This window comes from Salvia miltiorrhiza, chromosome 8, assembly GCF_028751815.1.
Source record: "Salvia miltiorrhiza cultivar Shanhuang (shh) chromosome 8, IMPLAD_Smil_shh, whole genome shotgun sequence".
Lineage (NCBI taxonomy): Eukaryota > Viridiplantae > Streptophyta > Magnoliopsida > Lamiales > Lamiaceae > Salvia > Salvia miltiorrhiza.
In genome coordinates, this window is record NC_080394.1 from 4,989,597 (window position 1) to 5,003,951 (window position 14,355).

Here is a 14,355-nt window from a genome sequence, read left to right on the forward strand (position 1 = left end):
CGAGATCAGCTCGTTATCTCATCGTGGCATCAAATACGAACCTCCTACTCGTATACGTGTCGTATCTCGTCTTCTACGTACGCCTCGATTGATCTCGGAAAACAAGCGTATATATAAATAAATATGAACAAATAGTTGCCCTAATTACACACCTCCATCAAGATAATACAACAAACAAGTTTGCTGTCTTTTGCTTATAATCTACCATTATTATACCCCACCCAAATTCCTATATATATATAGAGAGCAAGAGCAAACTGCAGGAGAAAAACAGACACTATTTACCAACAATCTTTGCCAGTTCAGATTGATAACTCTACGACACTCGATTGATGCAACGGCTTCCCTCGTTCAGCTGCCATCAAAACCACACAACAGGCCTGATTTTTCAAGGAAAATGTTAGTCACGGCAAGCTTCAGATTTGCTCACTCTTAACCGATTCCTAGCAAACCTAATCATTGCGCGAACCATCAGAAGCAGGAATAGAGGCGGCTTGGCGAGCTTCTTGGACCATCACGTTGTCGGATTGTGGGACGCCACCTTTTGCGTTTTGCTCCAAGAGGCGAACTAACGAGAGAAAGATCTCCATCCTTGTCACACTCCTATTAGCCTGTTATGAGTTCAGCCTTTTAAGTAAAGAGGTCTAAAATAAGAGTAACAAGTGTAGCTCAACGACGTAAATGGAAATACTAATTACAAGATCGATCCAAATCTGGAAATCAATAGAACAAACGAAGAGGGAACCAAAGGTTTGACATTTGTCCTCAAAATAACATTATTAGATTAAATCCATTGGTATATAAATCCTCAAAAGCATTACCTCCACTGCAAAGCGTGCCCAGATCTTATCGTTCCTAGTTTCCATGAGCCCCTTCAAAATGGTTAGCCCCAGTCCCCTAATAATGTCAGCTATTTCCAGAAACAAACCTCTTTCTTCACAGAGCATCTGCCACAAATTTTCATAACAATGAGGAAAAGAAGAAAACTAAGAAAGGCTGGAGCCTCAAGATTTGGTGGAAGTATTACCTCCACAAGCATTTGATGGGGCTGATTTAGATCCTCAACGATGATAGGGCACACCATAGATTGTGATCCTACTTCATATGCCCATGTCGCTCCCCCGAAATTATCTTTCAAAAGTAAACCACCATCCTTGCTTATGATCTGCAACTCGAACAGAAGAAGAATATAAGATTTCATGTTTACTTGACCTTTCCCTCCACAGAATCCCATATTGAAGCACGTGAGGCTGGCAACATTTTATGAAAATAGAAGGCGTAATCTACTACATCAGCAGTTATGAATTCTATCTCATTACAATTCGCACATATATTCTACGGTTGGAGAAGATAAGGTTATTTTTGCACCTTTGATTCTGCATTTTGCTTGAGCTTGTCCGCATGCTTCGTTACACTTTGCAAGAAGAGCATATGTTTGATAGTACGTTCCAGGAGTGCATCAATGCTACACTGTTAACATAACAAAGATATGTATAAGTGCCATAAACAAAGTGCTGAATTGCCTTATCACAATATGAAATCAAAGAAATATATATGCGTGTGTATATATTCGTATATTGTTGGCAAGTGATGCATCACCTTAGCTCCATTAGGCACAATTTCCCTTAACTCCTTTACACGATCCTGGATCATTTGACGGTCTTTCGGCCTTGGTCTCGGATTCTCACCTGGCTTAAGCCTCTTACGATTTGTTTTGCTTGCCTCATGTGGTCTAGTAGAATATCCAGTAGGGACACTGTTGCTCTGTCTTATATTATGACTTCTTTCAATCCACGGATCATAAACGGAACCACCCTGGCCATAGATTCCCGAATCCTCTCTCAAAGACGTACTCGTCGACGAGGAAGAGCGAATTATGCCTCCCTTTGCTGTACATTTTGGCATGCCCAATAAATCTCCCTCTACATTGTCAAAAACACCAATCCTCCCATAATGAAGCAAAGCTTTGGAAGCAGATGAGCCACTTGTATCATTCAAACTCGTGCTACAAGACATATCTTCATCCAAGCTCTGTTTCACGAAAGGATGAACCTTAGAGACCACTGCATCCAAGAGATGGCCAGTGGTGCCGGGGAAGGATAAGATCCCGCTATCTGACTTTCCTTGACTAGAAGAATATATTTCTGGAGAAGTCAGATTATTTCTAGATGGAAAATCATTTGTACCACAGTTATGCATGGTTGTGGCTGATTGATCATCCAAACAACTTTTCCAGCTACTAACGAACCATTCGTCCTTAAAGTCAGCACCCAAAACATCGAACAAGTCATCCCCTGATTGAGATTCAAAGCATGCATCAGTTTTCAGCTTTGTGTCGTCCCCAACAAGACCTGAATTTGTTTTTACTTCGGAAACCTGAATGCCAGGTAGAACAGGTTTGATAAAATGGCCTCCACTGACATTATCACACGATATTTTTTGTTCTGTGCATCGTGTACTAGCATGGGATAAAGTAGAGGAGCTGCAGAATGATAAATCTTCAATGGACCTCATTATATTCAGAGGAGAATATCGGTTCATCCGTGCAATTGAATTTGAAGGGATGACTTCAGCTTTAACCAGTCCATTCATAAATTGGTTCGAGAAAGAAAAGCCCGACTTATTTGCTTGAGAAGTTTTTGCTTCCTCATGGCAATCATATGGCTTGTTGCGAAACGAGCTTGATCTTGGAGCTTGAAAAGGTGCAATACTGGACTGCATCTCATTTTGGATTTCTCCAAATAAGGAAAAAGGTGTATGACTATCAAATGCAGAACTCTGAGCTGAGCAGCCAACATAGTTTAAACTGTCAGCAAAAAAAGAAGATGCACCGATCATATTTGATTCAAGAGGCGATTCCTGAGGAGCAGAATATCCAGGATGTAGCGGAAATCCAACTTTAGGAGCAAGTTCATTTGCTTCATGGTTCGCAGATTGCAAGACACCAGGTACACATCCCAGCTCAGCTATTAATGACATCACACCATTAACGAATCCGACATCCTCGGCGATCTGAGACAGTAAATGCAACCACATTGTCAATCAAATGGCATCAAGACAGCCTAAGAACTTCATGCTACATAAAAGGGATCAAATATCATGTAGCGGAATTTCTGCCAAATAACAGCAAGTATTTTGTAAACGAGGCAAGAAAATAACAAAAAGAAACATTACAAAACATCTACTCTTTTTATTCTGCTATCTAAACGTTTAGTGATCAAAAATAGACAAACAGAGGATAAGCATAAACCAACTGTCGTTCTATTAAACAAAGTCCTCGCTGCCATAGTTCTACGTGAATAGCGACAAAGCAACTTAGTGACTTACAGGCAAGTATGAACCAAACTGAGCTACACCATGAGGAAGAATGGGAACGACTGCAACCGTCTGATCAAGGGAACACATTGAAATTAGTTAGATAAGAATATGCTGGTTAATTTACATGAAGATAGTCATAAACATGCAAATCTTTCTACCTGCATGCCAGCTGAGAACTGTAGGCAAACCTCTTTAAGAACCTAAAAGACCAAACAAAGATAAAATGTTTACTCCCGAGTTTCCGTCTGAGAAGTTTATAAATAATCTAAAATTTCTAATCTTTGAAGCATCTAGTACAACTACAAAGAGCTTACAAGCATGCCAACATGAACAACTAACAAATAAACACAGGATTGACTTTAAATGAAAGAAGTACTACAATTATGACATTCTAAAGTGAGTGCTTGAGGTTACAATACAAACCAAATTTTGGCATGACACAGCTCACCATCACATTTCAAGAATCGAAAACAGCCACAAATGAAGAGAAGGCCACATAGCATACCTCCGGAGGATGGGTTTCTCTATAATAATTTTCAGATAGTATCCACTGTTGGTTTCCAGTAAACGCAACTCTTCCAACCAATCTAAGAAGAAGAATAAAAATCAGGTAATTGACTTATATGTGGATAGATTTACTCACTATTAAGTTCCATATTCCGCTTACCCTTCTCCTATGACATTAATATGATTGTCCGCCATCATCTTGTTCACAAGCAAATGCACCCTGTTCCCTCCGGGAACACCATGTTGTAAATTCGGAGTTTCACTTGAAGTCCCATTGCCGGAAATCCGGGGACGTCCATAACAAGATGCGGGTTCATAATAACATTCTTCCCATATTAAAAGGCTGCAAACCAAATTCAGCTCATTACAAACAAGGCAATTAGAATACTCAACTCGGACTATCACATTGTGAAAGAGTTCAAAAAAGGGAAACACAATCTAAGATACAGGAAATTGTTGCAGACAATAAGGTAAGTACATATAGATGCAAACAAGAATGCCAACATCAGAAACGATGCACAGGAAATCATAACAGTAGAAAAAGTTGAATCATATTAAAACAAATTATTCTTACTACTAAGATTCTCCGGGACAAATTAAATGGACAAACCAGAAAACTCCAAAACCTAGAGAAAAACAAAGCAATGAAATAAAGCAAAAAGGAAAAAGAAACAAAGAACCGCAACCTTAAAGCTCTATCATGTCAAATCAAAACTTCCAACCCAATAAATCTGGTATCTTTAGTCACATAGCAACAAATATTTTATAAAAATTGCAGATAAAATTTAGTAAAGAAAACAAAAGTCGAAATATTCAACTTTATGTTCTCTCACTAGCTTTCCTCCATGACTAGCCAGCACAAAATTCCGGGAAGAAGAGAGAGAGAGAGAGAAAGATTGCAGAACCAAAAACAACTGAAGGAAAGCACACATCAAACAGTACCAGAAGTGCAGAAAGATAGACTAAAAATCGCATCGTTAAGATAATTAAAAGTGGGAAAATCTCACCAACCAAGTGACAAAATTGACATTAAACTTCAATGTTCTCTCCTTTTCGTCATAAAAAAAAAGTAAAAAAAAAAGAAAGAAAAAGAAACCAACCTCAAGTCGAGCAAACTTACTTGGGATTTTGGGAACCAGTCTTCCAAAAGACAGCATAGGACCACTGGTTGACTCCACAAAGAGTCTTCAAAGCCTCTTTAAACAAGTAGCCCATTGTAGCTATAGCAGAATATGAATATTCTCAATGTAGAAATAGATAGTAATATACCCAAGAAATTCAGTTGCGAAGGAATGCAAAAGATTTATTCCTCCAAAAGTGAAAGCATTCTTTCTTTTCTTTCTCTTGAATAAATGAAGCTGCAGCAGCCTAACTCCCTCTGCAAGAGCCACGCCCCGCCTGTTTTGTTCTCAACCCGCCGCTCCTTTTCCTCAATGGATCCAAATTCTCTGCTATTGAGTTTCTGCAATCCATTCCTCAGAGAGAGAAAGAGAGAGAGAGGGAATGAAGGAAAGTGAAGAGGGAGCCGAGCTGGAAAAAGATTGAAACTTGGAGAAGTCTACACTATCCCACAAGCTTTAAGTTCGCAGTTGAAGACAACAACGTTCTCCATCCTCAAAAAAATGCAATCTTGAGATATGGGAATTGATGAATATGAATGTTGGAGGAAAGTGTGAATGATGCTTCTGCAGCTGCCGCTTTTTCTTTCTTTCTTTTTTTCTTACACAGATGCAGAGGAGAGGAGAGGAGGGCGATGATGACTCAGCAAAATGTCTCTTCAAACTGGTCTCCACTTTGGCTGGAATTGCAATTTATGCCACTGTGACAAGATCGTTTCTTACCACCAAATGCGATATTTACTTTTTCCATTCCATCATTAATTAATAATCAAATACTAGAATTTGTAATGGGAAAACTGGGAGGGGGTTGGGGTGTCAGCTTTGTCTGATATTATTCAACTAATTTTGAGGGTGGGGTGTTTGGAGACTGTAGAAAGAATCTTGGAATAGGTTCAGTCAATAACTGTTTCATTTGATCTTCAAAATAAGAAGATTGATAAAAAAAACGAAACACAGAAACAGTGAGCACCTGCACCGCTTTCAAATGAGTCCATTAAGATTTTAAGAAATGACCGTCCAAATTTGGTGTTTTGGATTTCTTCTTTGGAAAGTTGAGTACTCCTCCGCTCCATGAAGCATGACACAGTTCTTTTCGGCACGAGAATTAAGAAATTGGTATTTTGTGTGTTAAATGTAGTGGGTGAAAAAGTGAAAATATGAATAAATGGTAAATTTTTTGTCATTTTTATAAACGTGTCATGTTTCGTGGAACAGACTAAAAAGGAAACTCTGTCATGCTTCGTGGGACGGAGAGAGTATCATGTTTCTTTTTATGTGAGAGAAGCTATACTATATAGTTTCTACTCCCTCTCTCTCCCTTATACCGTATTCATTTTCTTTTTTTGTCGTTTCATTGATGATGACGCAATTTAAAAACAAATAAAATTATTCTTTTTATTTCTTTTTTCATTTAATTTATGTTTATTTATTTTTTAATTATTGTCTCTATTTTTTTCTTCATTTACTTTAGAGTGATGTTAAATAGTTATATCGTGACCAACCACAATTTGATTAAATAAAAATAATAATTATATTATTGTATTGTCCATATTGTAATATTTTTTATAATTTTCTAGTATTTTTTAAAATAAAAAATGTGCAAGTTTTAATAAAATATGTATAATATGGTTGCAAGTGAATTGGCAATCTAATTATGTTATGTTGATCCATGAATTACACGGCCTAGATCGTATGTTATTTACTCCGTAGCATCTGAAACTTTCTGACTTTCATACTACAATACGTAGCTTATTCGTCGAACTCTTTATTCCTTCAACACTTATCTTTTAGAAGGGATGCAAGGCTTTGGGGTTTCTCCAACTAATCTGAGCACACTTTTACATTGAAGGGGATATTTTAGTGTGCTTAGGATCTAGGCTAAGGATATTATAATGATGAGCTGCCTAGATAGGAATTAACTATTGATTCGCAAGTATACACTTGAAATATTACAATATAGATTGAGCTTCTCTTCGGAATATTCGCCTTGAAGGCTTGGGAAATGAAGAACACAACAACTCCAGTCCCAACGCGTATCTTGATCTTTCGTAATATTTATAGACGAGGGTTAAATAGAGCCGTTTGAGGAAGCACTATTCAATTTTGATTTGTTAGCACTGCATCTAAGATGTCGTTGTCGAGTCATGCATCTATGTAAAATGAATTTTGCAACTTCGAATTTTGTCTGCAGTTTGTCAGGTATAAATGAACTCAGTGGGGTTCACTTCAGTGGATTGAAAGTCAGCTGGAACATCTGATCAGACGTATATTTAACGAACAAGATGTATATACTAATGAAAAACAAAATTTAAAATATTGGTAATGAATAAAACATATATACTGATGAACAGGGCAGTATATACTAATGAATAACAAAATTTAAAATATTTGCTCTCTCCAATATTCGAACCCTGCGAAAAAAAAAAAATCACTCTCCAGATACAATATCAGTTATAGAATTAATAAAATAAACGCACCAAATCGTGCCCTAGATCTCACTAAAATTAGGGGGGTCTCATTGGAGCGGCCCCCTAATATATATATATATATATATATATATATATATATATAATAAATGTAAATAAAATTTAAAATATAAAACATAATTTTTTTTAAAAAAAGACTATAATTTTCGTGAACATATAATACATCGATTATCAAATTTAGAAGTAGACATTAACTATGAAGAAAGAGGGGCAGATATTAGTTGTACCTTAGAGAGTCCGTACTGGTGTGTTTGCCACTTTGATGGAGAGGTCGGAATCAGAAGCAGCATTCAGAGGTTTTACCATACAGAAAGCGTTGTTGCCCAATAGTGTAAGTTGCTTTTCCAACATGTCAAAAATCGTTACCCCCCTATACATATTTCCAAAAACGAATTTAATCCAATTCACATATTTATCAATTAAGAATATTCAACATATTCAAATTACATACTCCCTCTGTTCACAAAATGAGTACCCATATTTCATTTTTCGTCCGTCCACGAAATGAGTACCAATTTCCCTTTTTGACAAGTGTATCCCATAAAACTCTTTAATTAATACTCTCTCCGTCTCAAACGAAATGTCCTATTTCTTTTCGGCATGGAGATTAAGAAATGTGTATAAAGTAGATAAAGTGGGTTGGTGAAAATTATTTAAATATTAAGTATAGAGAAAGAGTGTATTGCCAAAAAGGAAACAAGACATTTCGTTTGGGACGGAGGGAGTACATTCAAGTTCAAGTAGGTGGGACCATTATTCTATTCACACTACACTCAATAGTATTTCTTAAAATATGTGTCGTCCATAAATGAGTACTCATTTCGTGGACGGAGGGAGTAGTATTTTTTCTTTTTTTTGAGATCGAAGAATAAAAATTACAGTAGGAAACATCATCAGCGACAATATTCCTAAGAGCATCTCCAATGGGAGGCGCTATAAGGTGGTCCCCACCTTAGCGCCTCCCCTCCATAGTGTGCTGGCTCTATAGGAGGCGCTAAAATATTTATTTTCATTTAATTCTATTTTGACTCTACTATTTTAAAATTAAACATTTCATTAAAATTAAAATTTTAATATTACATTAACTAAAATAAAATATAGAATTTTAAAATTAAAAACACTACAACAATTAAAAATTTGGTGAAAAAAATTTAAAAATTTTAAAAAATTAGGATTTTAAAAGGAAAAAAAACAAAAATTAAAATCAAAAAACAAAATTTTAAAACCATACCCACCCCATCCAGCCACCATTTTCTTTCTTCTTCTTTCTTCCCCTCTTTCTTCCCCAACCCACCGACTCTCCCATTTCTCCTCCTTCTCTTCCCCATTTTTCTCCCGCGACGGCTCCTATCTCCTCTCTCTTTCTCTTGCAAAACACTATTTTTTTTTTAATTTGTGCGCGTTCAATGTACACGTCCCCCTTTTCTCCCCAATGTGCCGGCACTATGGAACCGACCCGGGTCGTGCCCGCACGGCATTCCAACCCTCTAATCTTGCGTTGGAGATGCTCTAAACCTCTAAGCCATTTAGAAAAATCTCTAGTCCAACAAATGGACTCAGAACACGTATTTTGTTCGAGCATCTTCAATCCAAATGCTCTTTCTATGTTACTTTTATTTTCACTTTCTATCATGCATCGGAGATTTTTCTTTCTCATTCTATGCATATAATTATATTATATACATATGAGTTAAATATTTATGGAGAAGCAAAAAAAAAAAATTGTATAAAAGTCCAAATTATTTTTAAAAATTGGTGTAATGAAATTTATGTACTATTGATCCGAAACAAGACAACGGCCCGTGACACTATTTTGTCATTTCATATGTTCATTTACTTATCATTAAATATTTAGTAGGTATTCAAATATATTAGAACTAAAACAAATAAACAATAATTTTGCAAACGTTGAATGATCTAGCGAATCGGGTCCTAATCGTAATTACAAGTCAACGATATCCTCATATCCAAGTTAATCTTTAAGATACACTTGTTTTTATTTTAAATTTAACTAAATACTTTAATTTAGATTCATGACGTTAGTTTCCCTCCGAATTTCGTACGAAATTTGACTATTGTATATAAAATATTAAGTAGTGTTGCAAATTCATGCATGTGTACAGATTTCACGTGGTGTTTAATTAGTTGAGATCAGTCAAATTGATTTAAGATTAGCCAAATTGAGTTAATTTAGTGGTGGGTTAGTATACCTTATTCACATGCCGACAAACTAATTTATAATGTATTGATTAATTAATAAATCCTATATATAGCAATTGTTGTGTTGTTTATGTACAACTTCTCTGTCACACAAAATTTGTTCAACAACGGACTTATTTGTTAACGTTTGATTATCTATATATGCTTTTGAATAGCAAGACCTTTTTTTTTTTTTCTGCTTATATTAAATTACGCGTGCTGGATTAAACATTTCAAAGGGAGCACAAAAATGACATTTCCATTAATTTACTAATAAAATTAATTATTCACACATAGTGGGAAAGAGTTAGTTAAATTGGCTGCATTCCCTCCGTTTTCTGTTAATTAAGTATCTCCAACTATCAAATTACATATATCAATAAAATAAAAAATTAATTTACATTTATAACTTTATTTATTATCATGATAAATGCATATGTACAACTAATAACTATACTCTAATAAATATTAAATAATGATAAAATAGGAAGAATATCGTAATTAATCATGTTTTGTCCTATTTTTTTTTGTTCAAATAGCATTATTGTTAAGAGGTGGTCTTGACTCTTGGGTAGGGGTGAGCAGTCGGTCCGGACTGGACCGAACCGACGAAACTGAGGACCGAATTTTCAATATTTTTTTGACCGAATCAGACCAACTGAAACTAGGGGTGTCAATCGGGCCAGCCCATCGGATTTTCGGGCTAGCCCTATCAGGTTCCGGATTAGTCGGATGCGGGCTAATCGGGTTGGAGATTTTTTCGGGTTGTAAATCTTCAACCCTAACCCTAAACTTTCGGGTTTCGGGCTAGCCCATAGGGCTAATCAGGTTAAAGGCGTAAAAATAAAATTATCATTTATATAAGATATTCAAGATTACATAAACAAAATTATATTAAAATGAGATAGTAAAATTTAACATGTATCAATGCACTAGAATCAATCTGGATTATTACTGAATAATTAGTGGATTTGCCATGCACGTCTCATTGACAGAAAACAAAAATGATATCACTTTAAAATGAGATACTAATAATTAATTTCTAATTAATGAGATACTAATAATCAATTTCTACAAAAAATCCGTAATTAATTTCACTTTTTTAAATGAGATTGCACACACACACACACATATATTCTAACTAATTAATTTCACTTTTTTTAATGAGGCTACATATATATACTTAAGCAAATACCATAGATCTAAACATAACAGAAGTTGTAATTGGATGCATCAGTCACAATTCTGTCAGCCCACCGGGCCAGCCCATCGGGTTTTCAGGCTAGCCCAATCAGGTTTCGGGTTAGTCGGGTGCGGGCTAATCGGGCTGGAGGTTTTTTCGGGTTGCGATTTTTCAACCCTAACCCTCTAATTTTGTCGGGTTATTCGGGTCTGCCCACGGGTTTCGGGCTGCATTGACATCCCTAACTGAAACCCTAGGACTGAACTGAAACCGGATCGAAACTGTCATCGGTTCTCGGTTCGGTCCAAAACCGACCATTTTTAAAATATTAAAAATTAATAAAAATATAATAAAAATATTAAATATATATATAAAATATATATATTCGGTTCGATCCAGTTTTCTTCGGTTTTGGACCAAGAAAATAGGACCGGATCGGACCAATACATGGACCAAAACCGACCCGGACCAAAAAAATCGATCGGTTCGGTCTGGTCCGTCGGTTTTGATCCGATTTTGCTCACCCCTAGTCTTGGGTACACTCGGATGTACCGTACAACCGGATTATACATTCACTTAAATTTTGACTTGTACCATGATTTGAACTCATATTCTGATCCAACCCATATAAATAGTACTCCCTCCGTCCGCCAAAAGTATTCCACTTTGGCCGGGCACGGAGTTTAATAAAATGTGTGATGATGTTGATGTAGTGGAGAAAGGGTCCCACCACTTTATGAGATGTGTGGTTGAGATTGAATTTGGGGTGGGTTTTTTGTAAATAAAGAGTGTTTGTAAGGATAAAATATAAAGGTGGATGGTGGGACCATGACTTAAAAAGGAAAGTGGAATACTTTTTGCGGACGCCAAATATATTAATTGTGGAATACTTTTGGCGGACGGAGGGAGTACTATTTTCAATCTGATTATACGGTACACCCAGGTGTACCCAAAATTTTGTGTATTGTGGGTTAATTTTAATCAACAAAATTGTGGTGAGCCATATTGTAGCCCTTGACCAAAAGAAAATGCTTTTCTTGGAAGATGCAAGAAAGCTTTGAGCCCCTAAATCCATAATACAATCCATCTTCAGAAAAGAATAAATGAATAATTGACTGATAACTCCAGGCATTTGAATTTCTGGTTTCCCAAAATTCTTACAAACATAAGGATTTTGGTTTTCCAAAAATTATTTTATAACTTGATTCGAATTAAATAGTGGTCCAACGTCATATCTACGACGAGTTTAATATTCTGAGTGTTTTTAGTTGTGCCTTTCCCAGGTGACATTTTCTGCAAATTTTTGCCTTCTATTAATACACACAACAATTATTAATTTTAGTGGGCGTAAATCTCGATTTCTTTTGTTTCTAATTTGATATAGTAAAATGTTGGACCACTCATAATCTTGTTCCACACTTCTATTATGTTGCCTTACCGTTTCTCACTCTAAATTTATGTTTTAAACTTTGTATATATATTTATTCACATGACATGTATATGGATTTAAAGTCAGCAATAAATTATGTTTTAAACTGTTGTAAAAACACCTATACCAATTTAAAGTTTCAAATTTTAAAAGCAGTATGTTCTACTATAATTTTATTTATTTATAGATACATATCATTTTCTTTCTAACACAAAAATCAACAGAATTTCATAAACTAAGTTGAAATCTTGAAAATTGGAAGTATAAGATGAAAATGAGAACCCAGTATATTACTTTTCCAAAGCAAAGCTATTGCAGAAAATAGCTGAGCTCGCTTAGGTCTTGAACAAGCTCGTAAACGAGCTTCGACTATAAAATTATTAAATTAATCTACTTTTTTTATATATTTTAATTAGTAAAGTATACATTAAATATCTAATCAGTTTCACTTGTTACAGTAGAATGATGAGTAAAACTTTTAACAATAAGTAATTTTTTAAGTTTATGACAAAGAGAATTGTGTGTTTGAGTTTCGTCGTGCTCGTCGTGAGGCTAATAGAAGCGTTCACTTTTTAGCGAATTTCGTTGCTTGATCTGATGAATAAAACACTAGACATTTCGATAATAAATGAATGAAATTACATAGTTTTTTTTAATAGAGCAAGGGACATATGAAAAATGTGGGAGAGTGGAGTGGGTGTGGGCTCCGCCAGTTGGTGAGTATGAAGAAGCCAAAGCCCATTTTTAAGAAACCAAAATCTGGCCCAACATAATCATCCTCTTCCCCTAAACAACTCATATCTATCACACAATTTCTATATCTATTACTTCACTCACTACCATCCATTAATCTCATAAAGTGCCGGATATATAGGTTTGGAATTATTGAGAATATAGGTTTGGAATTAATAATGAATAAATCAATAAAATTTACGAGTAAATTAATGTGATGCATGAATAATCGTATCCAATTAATATAGTGAAATTCTCATTCTTTTCAGGATTTGAATCCATGTGAAAATGACTATTCCTAATTTATACATATTACACATAGAAGTCACGAATTCTTAGTTTATATTTTAAAAGAATTTTGTAATCTAACCCATCGATATTTATACTATTCCTAATGTAACATAACCCTATTTTGTTAGCTGTGAACAAAATATTATTGTAATATATAAAAAGTGTTATCTTTTTGAGGTAATATAAAATGTATTATTGGTCCCAAGGAGACACCAAGCGGTGCGACCTCCTGTGTGTGAATAGTGAGGTCCCGGGTTTAAACCCCACTGCTCCCCCTCCCCAATTTCCCCAAGTCAAAAAAATAAAATAAAATGTACTCCTATTGAATGCATAGAAAAGTAGTATTGTAGAAAAAAAAATAGTATTATTTATAGATATATATTATCATAGAAATTATATTAATGTACGCATAAAGAACATTGCTCCATTTAAAAATTAATCATGACTATCCGTCGATCAAGATTAATGGTACAAATTAGTTTTTGGGTAACGAAATATGATGATCTTTATTAGATACCCTAGTTAAAAAAAAAATAAAAAAATAAAAAAAAAACATTGTTCCTCTTCAAACGACAGATAACTATTTGATAAAATGTAACATTTGTGACACTATGCAAGTGCCTATAAAATAGATAAAGTTTCTCTCTTTTTTCAAATACTTCATCTAAGATGGTAAAACGGATTTAATTTTTCATAGCTTATCTGTACTCGTATATTCTAGTGGAATGCTGTGAGCAATAAAAATAATTAGGTGGACCGACCAATGACATCTGAATTCAAAAGAAAGATAAGATGGGAAATCTTCGAATTTAATTAATTAATTAATTAATTAATCAATTAGCCACATTTGCAATGTGCCCAATTGGAACACAGTAGCTTGAAAATATTGACTACCCCACTATTCTCAATTTAGTAGTTAGCCAAAAATTTCATACATATTGATCTTCATTTTGTTTCCACTCTCGTGTAAATCTTTGACCTCTATCCAATAATTAAAACTTGTTATATAATTACTCCCTTCCACCCACTCCAATAAACTCAACTTCTTTTGGATACGGAGATTAAAAAAACTTATTTTTTAATAGGAAATTG

At 34.9% G+C, this 14,355-nt stretch overlaps 1 protein-coding gene across 4 annotated transcripts; it reads right to left on the reverse strand.

The window, feature by feature from the left end:
* Positions 1–88: 88 nt before the first annotated feature.
* Positions 89–5,898, reverse strand: LOC131000247 (transcription factor LHW-like). Of its 4 annotated transcripts, none has more exons than XM_057926049.1 (10): positions 4,946–5,898; positions 3,986–4,168; positions 3,824–3,905; positions 3,477–3,518; positions 3,328–3,387; positions 1,600–3,012; positions 1,369–1,470; positions 1,028–1,165; positions 822–947; positions 89–611 (listed from the first exon to the last, which is right to left on the reverse strand). In XM_057926049.1, exons 1-10 carry the CDS (start codon positions 5,038–5,040, stop codon positions 453–455), a joined length of 2,400 nt encoding a protein of 799 aa, XP_057782032.1. In that variant the 5' UTR covers positions 5,041–5,898; the 3' UTR covers positions 89–452. The 4 variants fall into 4 exon arrangements, with proteins under 4 accessions (XP_057782032.1, XP_057782031.1, XP_057782033.1 ...); XM_057926048.1 differs by having other exon boundaries at positions 1,028–1,171; XM_057926050.1 differs by lacking the exon at positions 4,946–5,898 and adding an exon at positions 4,644–4,660 and having other exon boundaries at positions 1,028–1,171.
* Between the last annotated feature and the right edge of the window lie 8,457 nt (positions 5,899–14,355).